The sequence below is a fragment of the Filicampus tigris genome, chromosome 13 (assembly GCF_054856515.1).
Source record: "Filicampus tigris isolate MCC_2025a chromosome 13, RoL_Ftig_1.0, whole genome shotgun sequence".
Taxonomy (NCBI): Eukaryota; Metazoa; Chordata; class Actinopteri; order Syngnathiformes; family Syngnathidae; genus Filicampus; species Filicampus tigris.
This window is the reverse complement of record NC_141229.1, coordinates 1,316,178-1,329,094: the sequence shown is the minus strand read 5'-3', so window position 1 is coordinate 1,329,094 and position 12,917 is coordinate 1,316,178. Positions and strand designations below refer to the sequence as shown.

General features: G+C 42.4%; 1 protein-coding gene across 7 annotated transcripts in view; it reads right to left on the bottom strand.

Annotated features, from left to right (window-relative positions):
• Positions 1–12,170, bottom strand: part of fgfr3 (fibroblast growth factor receptor 3) — a 102,577-nt gene extending 90,407 nt beyond the window's left edge. For 3 of the 7 annotated variants that reach the window (XM_086050452.1, XM_086050453.1, XM_086050454.1), the window contains exons 1-3: positions 11,748–12,163; positions 9,597–9,782; positions 9,180–9,222 (exon numbers count right to left, since the gene is read on the bottom strand). In XM_086050452.1, coding sequence (XP_085906578.1) covers positions 9,180–9,222; positions 9,597–9,756 — 203 coding nt within the window. In that variant the 5' untranslated portion in view covers positions 9,757–9,782; positions 11,748–12,163. Of the gene's footprint in view, positions 1–9,179; positions 9,223–9,596; positions 9,783–11,747 lie in introns of all 7 variants that reach the window. The other 4 variants (XM_086050451.1, XM_086050455.1, XM_086050450.1 and 1 more) reach the window with 4 other exon arrangements.
• Positions 12,171–12,917: the final 747 nt, after the last annotated feature.

The window sequence follows — 12,917 nt, the reverse complement described above, 5'->3', positions numbered from 1 at the left end:
AGAACAGAATATTCTGTGGGTCTTGAAAGATCAGTCACAATTTTAGCCTAGTGTTGTGAAGAACTGTTAGTCACACGACACAAGAAGCTCACTCGGCGCCATACTGACTGTTTTATTTGGTTCCTTTATATTTATGGCCCACAAGCATTTTACATGCAAATATTTTTACTCTAATTATAACTCTACTATGTTGCGCTAGTGTAGCGTAGCTCAGCATTCCAATTGCGTACACATTTAGGTTTTGTTCGCCTTCAAACTTGTGGCTCTTACCATACAATCATGTCATTTAAAAAAAAAAAAGACAAAGTTACGGCTGAAATGTACATTGCAAACCCCGCGTGTTCTTTTCAACATGTTTGCGAGAGCGTTCAAAAAAGTCAAAGGTATGTGGCCGATCTAATGGCGGTGCCCTTTCCATCAGAATGCCTGACGTGGACAAAGAGGCCTCGCGGGCGCGTCCTGGCCGGCGCTCGCCAGCAAACCGGTCGGACGACCGCGAAAGCGAGCCGACGGGAATGCGGCGTAATTGCAGTTTACAGTCGCGGGCCGCCGGCCGCTCGCTCGCTCGCTGCAGCTGTCCTGGCAACGCCGGCGTGTAATTGTCTCCAAATAGGCCCAAATGCCTTCGCTTTGCATAAATAATCACAGCTATTTTCAAATCTACCGCCGACGGAAAGCCGTTTAGACATTCATTCCATATCCCTAATGAAGAGCTTAAAGTCCTGACCTAGTATGCTCTTTTTCTTCACTAGTAAGACAAATCAGCGCACTAGTAAAACTAGGGTACATGAACCCCTTGTTTACTACTTCATGACATTTTACAAGTGAGATGTCCGCCTCACAGTTCAGAGGTCCCGGCCTTCCTGTGTGGAATTTGCATGTTCTCCCCGTGCCTGCGTGGCGTTTCTCCGGGTACTCCGGTTTCCTCCCACATTCCAAAAACATGCATGGTAAGTTGATTGGACACTCTAAATTGCCCCTAGGTGTGGTTGTGAGTGTTGTTTGTCTCTGTGTGCCCTACGATTGGCTGGCAACCAATTCCCACGCCCACGCCCGCGACCCTTGTGAGGACAAGCGGTATCGATAATGGATGGATGGATAGTGGTACTAGTAGATACAGTTGTCAACTAGGGCACCGTTTCGCCTCAGTAATAACATACTAGTCCTACTAGTATGCGTACGCCGTCGTGCTAGTGAGGACAAAGATACGGTACTGGTTATATCAGGAATATTAAGTATGTCGGAAATATCAGTTTGCGTAGTGGATTTGTGGCAAAATTGGCAGACCCAAGCAGGCAAGCAATGTAGGAGGAATCTAAAACAATAATCATTTCTTGTTAAAAACAAAAAGGCAAACAAATCACGTGGAAGAGTCGAAATACGAAATAATGTCTCCTTAAAAAAACAACAAAAAAAACAAATGACGAACAAACAAAGACAGGGCAACAACACAATGACCCAACACAGATTAACAGGGAACAAACTGACATGGCAGAGGCACACATGGACAAGACACGAGTGCCTGGAGGGAGCTGATTGTTTGGAACAGGGCTGACCAGAACACGTGAAGACGAAAATCGAGCAAAAACAAAACGAAATCAAAAGCAATGCTAAGGTCCATAAACAGATCATGACAAAGTAATTGTTACAAAAAAAAGACTACTGCGTCCTACTAGTCAAGCACTGAACGTTAACTAGCAGAAATTGAAATGTCACTAAGTCACTTATTTGCTCTTTGTCCTCACTAGTAAGTAAGTGCACTGTTACTAGTGCACGACACAAGCCCGACCAGTTTGAGCCTGTTACTCATGCAGCACGGTAGGTTACTAGTAAGATGAAAATTGTGCGTGTAGTGGAAAAAAGACGTCATTAGTAAGACCGTTGTTGTGTTGGTGAGGACAAACGAGTACATGGAACGGGATCATTGTGGAATACGCTCCAACGGCGTTGCGCCTGCGCAGCCTTTTTAGGCGTGCCGCGCCGGTCGGCCAGCCCATGGCCGCGTCCGCCTTCCAAGCATCACAAGGCTCCAAGAAAAAGAGGCCGCAAAATCGCTATCAATCAATCGCGTGGCGGTTTGCGCGTCAGAGGCCAACAATGAGTTGATTTATTTGGATTTGGGGAAAAAAGTTGCATCTCAGCGACAATTCGTCAGTCAGCACCAGGTCACCGCGCCTCAAAATGACAACATCCTTCTAAGAAAACAAAAAAAGAGAGACAATAATAGGCTGTAAAAAGTGCCCAGAAGCTGCACATTCCTTTGTAACCGACGTTTTAAAACAAGGCTTCCCAAACTTGCTGTATTATTTTTTAAAAAGATCACAAATGACGTTTTTCCGAATTCATCATCATCATCGTCCTTGGAGGACAAACTATTTGTTTTTGTTGAAAGTGTTCAGGGGCAGAAAAACAAGTTATTTTAGTCATTCATATTTTCTAAATTAATCGGTTGTCAGAATCTTATTCAGACAAATATCAGAATCAGCGATGGCCTAAAAGAAAAACCCAAATCCTCGGTTGGGCCCTAGTTAAAACGCTAACATTGTTTGAAACGCTACCCACCGTCTCAAAAGCTTAATTTGCAAAGTTTGTAATCATTTAACGCAGTCCTGCCGCCGTGTCGGCTCGTTTGAGCGGCCATTGCCGCTCATTATCGTTGACGTGTGTCGGCTTTTGCTGCTTCTGAAACTTTTGACCCACTTGAGCGGGCAAACGCATCCATCAGTGTCAGCGTCGCCGCTGCAGACGTGTTTGTTACATCAAGAAGCGTGTTCACACTTTCAACGCTTGCATCTCGCATTCCTACTCAAGACAGGCAAACGTTTCTCTTTGACTCCGAGGTCCATTTTGGGAAGGCGGGGATCACTGACCCGGCCCCCCCCCCCCGCCCCTCCGCTTGTCTTTGATTTAATGAAGCAGTCTGGACCTCCTCACCCTCAAAACCCTCCCGAGGTCTGGATTGAGTTTTTGGGGATGTGCGGAATGTCATCTTATCAGTGACACGCCATTGAAGACCACCGATACGACAGTACATCCTCAACTTTAATGGACCGCGGTTTTAGTTCACGTTCGAGACTGCATCATGTTTGAAACCCTCTCCCAGGCTTGAAACTGTGCTTTTTAAACCCCATCTTGAAACCATACCAGTGTCTCAAAACCCTCATTTCAAACCTTCAGCCAAGTTTGAAATCCTAATTTGAAAAAATTGTAAGCCATGTTTGAAACCATAACCCTTGTGTGACCCCTGTCTTGAAAGTGTAGTACAGTATTCAACCGTGTCTTGAGCCACCATCCCCGTCCTGTCTTCAAACGTTAATTTGGAATGGTAAACATGGCTTCAAACCATAATCCAGGCTAGAAACCCCACCCATGTTTTGAAAAACACTCATTAAAAATCCAAACCCTAGTTTGAAGCCTTGAATTGTAATCCTAACCCTGGCTTGTATTTCCAATTTGCAGCCCTACCCCATGCTTTGACGGTCAAACCACCCATCAATGGGAACCTTAGCCTTTGTTTGAAACCCAAAGTCAGGCTTCAAACTCTAATTTGAACCCTAAATTGAAGGGGAGATGGTCGTCATGATTGTCGCCTTCAGAGGTGCCCAGCCTTCGTTTGTTTTCATCCCACTCTCTCTCTGCCGCTTGCGCTCTCTCTGCAGAAGTGGGGGGGTGGGGTGGGGCGCGGGGTAGTAATTGCTTTGTGAATTAAAGCGAGAGAGTCACCACAAAAACGTCTAGTAATTCGTCTGCATTTCTCTCCGGAGACTTTTGTCCGGGCGTCGGCTTCAATTTAAAGTCGCGAGTGTTTTCTATTTGCGACATCGGCGTGCACAAGGTGGATGGTTTTGATTAAGTTGCCCCCTTTTAAACGCCGCCTACCTGCTCTTCAGGTGATGGCGTTTGAAAAAAAAAAAAAAAAAAGATTGGTTGAATGTCAGGGGGACGGGAAACGGCTAAGAATTCAAACATGCACACAACGTTTCAATCCTGTCTTCTAGTCACAGAACACTGATGACAAACAAGAGACACACCATCAACCACGGAAGCTCTTAGCTCTTAAAACCAGCTAGCTCTAAAACCAGTTGTTTCCTCATCCCCAGACATAAAAAAAAAAAAAAAAGGGATTTCACTATCTCTGTTTTACTAAACGAGAGACAGACTGTCAACCACAGAACAATAAGAATTAAAGCTGCCAGCAGCAAGCTCCTGAAACCAGTCATGACCACTTGTCCACCTATACCCAGAAATAGAAAAAAATTGGGATTTCACTATCTCTGTTTTGCTAAACGAGAGACAGACTGTCAATAAGAATTAAAGCTGATTGCAGCTAGTTCCTGAATCCACTGATGGTCTATTGTCTTACCTCAGACATAAAAACGTGGTCTTTCACTACCTCTGATTTAATGGTAAATGGTCTGCCAATCAAGCATTTAACAATAAGAATTAAAGCTGCTAGCAGCTAGCTCCTGAAAACAATGGTGACCAATGTCCACTTATTCGTGGACATAAAAAAAGCGAGATTTCACTATCTCCGTTTTGACAAACGAGAGATGGACTGTGAAGCACATTACAATAAAAATTAAAGCATCTAACCGCTCACTGCTGAATATACTCAAGCCCAAACATCCACCTTTGTGGATGTAAACAAAAAAAAGGAGTTCATGGCTGCCGTGAGGTCACAAGGCTATCAGAGAGCGAAGGCGCGAGCGATACGGATGTAGCGCTTGTGTTTTCGTACAGGAGTGCTGACAAGGCGAGTGTGTCGAGAGCGTTGCGGCGAGAGGTGAGGGCCGCCGCTTTGCTACAACAACACGGACGTGTTGTGAAAGGCAACAACACGACGCCCTTCACGTTGATTCCAAAGAAAAACTGACGACTTGGCAGCTTTCGACACTTTGGACTCCTTCACGTCCTTTGAAGTCGTCTTAACGTTTACGTTTGCTTTCAGCTCACGGCGATTTACTGCCGGACCGTGTGCTGCTTTTACGGCTTTCCACCGCGGCTGCATTAAGCATCCAACATGAAGAGGATGGAGTTTCCTTTTGAAAACTACTCCGTGTCTTGACATCTTGACAAAGTTGGATGAGTGACTGGTGGAGTGTCAAGCACTGACCTTAGTTCCTCCCGTCAGCTTGTGTCTGTCATTTCTAATCAGTGGGATTCTTAGCTTTGTTTACGTACTCGGTCGGCTCTGAGAAGAGAATTAAACATTTGCAAATAAATCTGAGAAATAAAAAGTTTGAAAACATGTAAAATACATTTCCGGTTTTATTATTAATAGTTAATTTTATAAATATGAAAAATAAGTTGGCAAAGATCGTTGGTAATGTGACACAAAAGATCAAATGCAAATGCAAATAAACTAAATCGTGAAAATATAAAAACAGATCATTTATTATTAGTATTATGCTTATTACTATTATTTTACTTTAGGATACACCAAATATGGTGACAGGATATAAGAAGATAAGGCATTGCAACTGGTCTGTAGAAAAAAATCTGACCCTAATCTAAAAAAAAGCATATAAAATAAATTTCATTATTATTAATCATTTTGTTTTAGATTTTTTGTAAATATTCTGAAAGAACATTAAAAGGGAAATTGGTAGTGCACTGGAATTTCTGATCCTTCAAATTATTTTATCAAGTAAAAATTAAAAGATTTAAAGAATTGACTATAAAGTTATTGTAAATATGATGTAACTTTATAATTCTTAAAAATCTTTAGAAAAAAAATTCTCAAAATCGGTATAGTGACGGGTAGAGCATCAAAGGGCAGATTTGGAATCAGTGCAAAAAAATCATCCAGAAAAGTTGACTCTCTGATTCCAAAATGTAGTCAAATTCTTTGTTGACCAGTGCAAATCATTTCAAGAATAGCGGTGACTGGCGGAGCACTGGAAAGGTGCATACGTTTGCGTATTTTCAATTCCCTTGAGTGGACTGCTGTGACAAGTTGAATCAAATGGATTCCACGCCTAATGAGAAACTCCAGCGCATTGCAAAGTGGACACAAAGCTTTGCTTGGAAGCTGATCCCATCTCCAAATGATTGCGATTGTTTGGAGTTCCTCAGGGCAATACTCTTGTCCACTGAGCCCCCCCCCCCAAAAAAAAAGTCCTTATCTGGGCTCATTGTTGCGCTCGTCCCATTGAAGCGACAGCGCATGACCCGCTGAGCTCAAGCTTTGTGCTGTCGTCAAGATGAAGACGTTCCCTTGGGCGCGTAGTAACGCCTCATGGGGACACTTTGTGTGTGTTGACAGCTCGCGTCTACTACATTCTACGACTCTATGATACAATGTGTTTTACTCTGTTGGGAAAGGTTTATATCCTTACTATACTTCACATACATACTTTTGTTTGTCAGGCTTGGAGTTTTAGACAAGTTTTGTCGTCATTTTTTTTTTTAATTATGTTTAAAAAATATATATAGCTGTACTTTACTAATAAAGAAGACAAACTATTGATGTTGCAGTTTCCCAAAAAAGAAGACATATTGTTGATGTTCTTTCTTAAAAAGAAGACAAACTATTGATGAGACTTAGAACATATTTAAGCTCCTTTTTAACATGAACATCTTTCTCGCTCTACATAAAGTTTGGAGGTGCTGTTTTTTTGCATGTTTCCCAAACAAAAGATGAAGAGAAGAGTGGTTCCGTTTTCTTGAAAACCGTCGGCCAATCCTTGTTTTGCCGCATTGCCGCATTCTTAAGTGGGGCCCGCCGCTGCCCCCTTCTGGCAGAGGGAAGTCCCCTACCACTGTGTGCATTTGCCAGCAGGCTAGTATTAACTTCCTTTTCGTACAGTGGAACTCTGCCATGACACTGCTCACATACCCCAAAAAATGAATAAAATCGGGAATCATGTAAATAGAAGAGACGAGAGCGTCTCCATTACAAGCCATATTTAAAGAGACAAGCTCGCAGGTTGTGTTGAAGACATTTGAGCCTCTTCTATTTTCTTGTCTCTTTGCGTCTTTGAGTCCATTTCTCAGTCTGTCTCCCGTCCTCGCCGTTTCCCTCCCGCCGCTGAACCCCGTGTCACTTTCCATCTGGCGCGCTTGAGCGCCTCGCTTCCTCACCTGATAGAGCCAAGCGGCGTAAACAAACCACGCCGCCAGGTTAGCCTGGAAACATCATTTTTTTTGCTGGCTCTCCTGTAGTCATTGGGGGGACAACTCTGGGGAAAGCAATCCAGCAGAGCTATTGAGGCGGGAGAATAGTCGGGCCGGGCCGGGAGGAAGGCCGAGTGGATGCTGCGCTACCGGACTTGTTTAACTTTTATTAGAGAAAAAACAACGATCATTTTTGATATCCCCAAAATGATATTTTTGTTGGCCAGTGTAATCATATACTGTTTAGAGCCTAAATGAGTTGTGTGATAATAATACCAACGGGGTTTCACCTCATTCGGCAGACACGCCCAAAGCATTCGAGTGGAGACAACGGCTTGGTTTTTGAAGCCCCATTTTATACACTTGCCAATTATTTTAATCATTCATAATTGTCAGGGTTGTAATAACACTTTTTTCTGTGGTGTGTAGAATTGACAAAACATATCTATTTTCACTTCACAGGGACTCTTATGATAATTGGATTCTTAGAAGAAGATGGGGGTCCCACTGGGGCTCTGTGCGAGATTACGCACCAGCACCACTTTCCCAAACGGCGCGTAGGACTGTTGTGCGGCCATTGTCGCCCGGCCGAGCAGCCTTAATGAAATCGTCACCTCCATCCCTGGAGATAAGCAACCTCAGCCCTCACTTGACGCTCTCCCTCCGTGAAAAAAGAAAGCCTCCAGAGTGGGCGTGGGGATTAGGACCAAGCCCCCCCAAAGCCTGTGAAGAGTCCATTTCACACATGAGTGTGTGCGCGCCCCCCGCCGCTGCTCACACTCCATCAATGGGCGGCGGGAGAAAACCAGGCGGCCTCCGAGTGATCTCGTTAAGCCTCCGCCGCCGCCTCCGCTCGCTCCAGTCGTCGGCCGGACGGCGTTTGCATGAGAAAACACGGATTAATCCAAATATTTATCCTCCCTGGGAGACGTCTTTGCGTCCCGTCGAGAAATGCGCGCAAGCGATGCCTTCTTTCCTCTCGTAGTTTATTTGAAAGTGAATTGAAAAAACGCCATCATGATAATATGAGATTAGCGGAGTAGGGATGAGAGTTAGAAAACGAGAAAATGGGAACGTCAGGCTAGCTAGGACCACCCATCCCTCCATTATCCAATTCGCTTCTCCTCACGAGGGTCGCGGGCGTGCTGGAGCCTATCCCAGCTGTCTTCGGGCAGTAGGCGGGGGACACCCTGAATTGGTTGCCAGCCAATCCCAGGGCACACAGAGACAAACAAACACTCGCACTCACAATCCCACCTAGGGGCAATTTAGAGTGTTCAATCAATTTACCATGCATGTTTTTGGAATGTGGGAGGAAACCGGAGTTCCCGGAGAAAACCCACGCAGGCACGGGGAGAACACGCTACCTCCACACAGGCAGGACGGAGCCGGGATCGAACGCACGACCTCTGAACCGTGAGGCGGACGTGCTAACCACTCGTCCACTGTGCCGCCCTAGGACCACCCTTGCTATGCTAAAAGTTAGCAAACTGTGGATTTGAAAAAAATCTATAAAATAAGAATGCCTTTATTGATCCCACAGTGGGGAAATTTTCACAGTAATTTCACAGTAAACCCCTACCAACTCGACCACGAGTTGGCGGAACACTGACTATTTTTTGGACAGTACGTCACTCCAGAGCATAAGACGCAATTTGGGGGGAAATTTGTTTTACAAAAACCAAGACCAAGAACAGTATAGACTTATGATATAGACTTGCACCCAAAATCCCTGTTTCCCTAATTGTGGCTTTGTTCGTAAATTTGCTGAGCGCGCACTTCTTCACTCCAACCATTCGGAAACTCAGAGCGTTGTTCAAATGTGCCGTTCGGTTATTCAAAGTGCTCCAAAAAATGAGTGCCGGAACCCAGTAGGTCAGGCAGTACAGGTGGAAACGGCACGAGCTGCTGACTGCTTAAGAACATAGGCTGCCTTCGGAAATTAACGGTAGCGGAGGGAGGGTGGCAACACCCCATGTTGATGGAGCAAACGAGTTCCAGTTGGACGAATCTTCCACTTCTGACTACGGAAAGCTTTTTCTTTGTATTTGAAAATGGCTTACCTTAAATCGAATCCAGTGTGGCATTGCGGCCAAAGGTACAATCCTGTCACGCAGAGCAGAAGGAGCCGCAATGAATCAATCATGACATCTCAAGGCACCACTATAGATCCTATCATATGATATCCTAATCTAGAAACATACCAATCAAATTTTCTTGTATGAGAGCTCACTGCAATGCTTCGAACAATGTTAGCACTAGAAAACTAGGCCAACTAATCAAGCCCAGGGCTGAAATTGGTTCTTTTTTGAAAAAAAAAAAAAAAAAAACATACTGTGAAATTCCTGATAGTTGCTGTATGTAAAATGCACACGAAAACATTTCCATGTTTGAACTTTTACAAGGACCCCACAGAATTTTGTTTCTGCTGACTAACTAAATGGAAAAACGTCAACGTGCGTATGTGTCTCCTGGTCTACCTGCAGACAAGCGCAGCCCTTGTGAGATGAGTCTGTTGTCGTCACCGTCGCCAGGGCGACCGCCGCCGATGACATCATCTTGACATGTCTCTCGCCGGGCGCAGAGCTCTCTCCCTGGGCTGTCAGGTTTCCATGGTGACCAGACGCCGGTTTGACACATTATCAGTTCCTCTTATACCGAATCGTCTGAATAAAAAGACCAAGATCACTTTAGCGTTCACGCTAATACAGACAATAAAATGGCTGGTGTCAAGTCTAAACAAGTAATGAAGGTTTGTCAGTCAAAGAACTCAAATTCTTGATGAACAAAACTCGGATGCCAAACCAGTTTAGGAGCCATTTGTCATTTTTGGGGCACAAGTGAGCTGGCCCTGTAAGTTTTGTATAACAAGCGTCCGCACAAATATATGACAAGAATTGAAGCAATGCTGTTGATCGATGTCGCTAGCTCACAATTTAAAAAAATTTTTTTTTTATTTCAGTTCCCAAGTGTTGTCTTCAACATACTAGAAATTAGCTAGCATCAGATCTGACTGAATAACCAGCATCGGACCGTGAGCCCTTGGTCCCGCTTCAACTTCCCCAAAGATATTACTTACAACAATACCTGTTTCTAATAACCACGAAATCCTAACAAATCACAGGCGGAAAAGTTTGTTTGGTTATTCCGATTTCAAATCCAAACCACTTTTCTTAAAACACTGATTTAAAGTGTTTGTATGGATTTATTCATGTGATGATAAAAAGTGGAACAAAAGAAATTGTCTGAGGTTGTACCGACATTACCAAAGTGTCGCCTTTTAGCCTCCAAATTAAAGAAGCTTCCGTGGCTTGCGCTCTCGCTGCCAGAGAAGTAATTAACAACGACAAACCAAAGGCCGCCAGTCGAATGACTCACTGTCGTGCAAAATAAGATAAGAATTCAATTATTTCTCTCTCAGGCTTTAGTACGGATTGTCCCCTTTGTTCTGCCTTTTTTTTCACCCTGACGGCTAATGCCACACACATAGCACCTTTAAGACACAAGAATTATGGTACGTAATATTAGTCGACAGAAATGTTGTTTGAAAGCTAAACAGAAGGGTTGCCATAGTATTTGTAGCATGGTTTGAACACATTACACTCCAATAATGGTGGCAATTACTGGTACACAAACTCTGATATTCTCCCACTCCGCTAGTCATAAAAATTAGACACTGATAAAAGGCACAAAACAATATTCAGACTAAAATTTATTTATTTATTGTACATGTCATTACTTATTTTACAGCTTCAGCAGTTGAAGGCAGTCAAAGAACTTACATTTGACCCAACAAACAAAAACTAGAATGGGAAAAAACTTTTCGGATTGATACTAATTTTATGGGACACAAATGAGAGTGCCCCACGCATTCCGCCTGGAAAAAAAGTTAGCTCGTCCAAAAAAAAAAAAAAAAAAAAAAAAGTTACGAAATTCACTGACTTTTTTTAAATTTAAAAACATTTTTATTTAGTTATTTATGTGGGAGTGGGGGGTAGGTTCTCAAAAACACTGTAACTGTATGAAAAACAGTTTACATTTAATACAGAGCACTGGAGCAGCAACTTATTACATTGCTCGGAGTGTAATTTCCTTTGTCTCATGTTTGTTATTCAGACCACTTCATAAGCGTGGCTGCCGGAATACGACTTTTGTCCCAACAGACATTAGAGCAAGAAGGATTGCCCCACAAATTTTGCCTAGCAACAAATAAGCAGGAAAAATAATACATTGACCCATTATTAGTATCTGCATTGCATGTAAGAGGCATTTCACGCATTCATTCATTTATTTAGGCTTTGACAAGGGCGGCAGGAATAAATTTAAAAATCAAAACTATTCTAATGCTGGCCTAATAATAAGTTAGGTAAAGTGAAATATACAGTATACACTTAATTTACATTAACATTTATCCGTATAACTTCTTTATACCCTCACATGCCGTATCACCCCTGCTGTTCACTATTATGCACACAATTTCTAAAAACGGTTGAGAAATTGGACTAAACATTGAAATAAAAGGACGTAAGAGTGAGTACTGTTGTGGTTCTGGTTTTAAGATAGCTACTAGCTAGGTGGTTGGTGCAACTACATTTTGACGAACAAAAACACAAAACTGCATTTTTACTCACCTTCACATACGTACTACAGATTCCTATGAAGCTCGTTGATGGCGTTAGTTTGGTGCTCATGTAGTGTAGGACAAAGGCTAGCCCCCCCCCCCAAAAAACAAAAAACAAAGGCTAGCCACGAAGTAGAAAGAAAGTTACAGAAAGGGAGGAAGGTTATCAAGGTAGGTTGCCACGTTAGGAGGAAAAGCACAATGAAGATTTGTTTTTTAAACATATCCTAACAACAAGGACATGTATTGAATTTTAGATTGTACTGAAGTCGAGTACGGTGTTTGCTCCCTGCCTGGATGACAGCTTCACCATCAAAGCTAAGTGCTACATGCTAACTCTCTATTATGTGTTAAACATTCTTGTCAGGCACACTTGCGGTCACATCAGAGGTCCGAAATTGAAATTAAGTTACATCTAACATGTAGCATGTTTGAAATTAGCACAGACGTCTTAATTTTTATCAATAACATGTGCCGAGCCACAACTTAACTTATATTTGCACATATCCATTACACGACAAAGACTTAATTCTCCTAGACTCTCCTTTTAGTCACAAAAGAGTGGATAAGTGTCAAATTATTTTTACGAGCCTTTTTTTTTTTTTTACTCCAACTTTCCATTTAATTCATCTTGTTTAACTTTATTTGTATATATCCATTGAAAAAAAAAAAAGAAGATAATTTACATAATCGTCTACTCTAATTTTTGGTCGCATTTGGAGAAAGGCGCTGAGGTGGCTTTATTTTATTTACTAATTTCAAAACGTACTTAAAAGTGTTTTGTTTCTTGGCTTTCTATTCTTCCCATCTTGTTTTGCAACTTAATTTTCTTTGCACATATCCATTCACACAAATAAGTCATACTCGTTTCGTGTTTGGTTTCTCATTTTAATGAACGGAGGTGCCCTATTATGTTATTTAGTTAAACATCTGCTTTAAATATATATTTTATGTTGTACACCATTTTTAGTGTTTTATTGGGCGGCCATTTTGTTTTACTGAAACGCACAACTTTATTCGCACACATCCATCAACGCAAGCCCACCAAAAACAAATTTAATGCGATCTGTATTCTTATCTTTTTTTTCTCTTTTTGAATAACAGAGGAACCATATTGTTCTTACTGATTTAATAGTAAACTTAACATGTTGTATAATGATTATGAAATTTTATTTATACG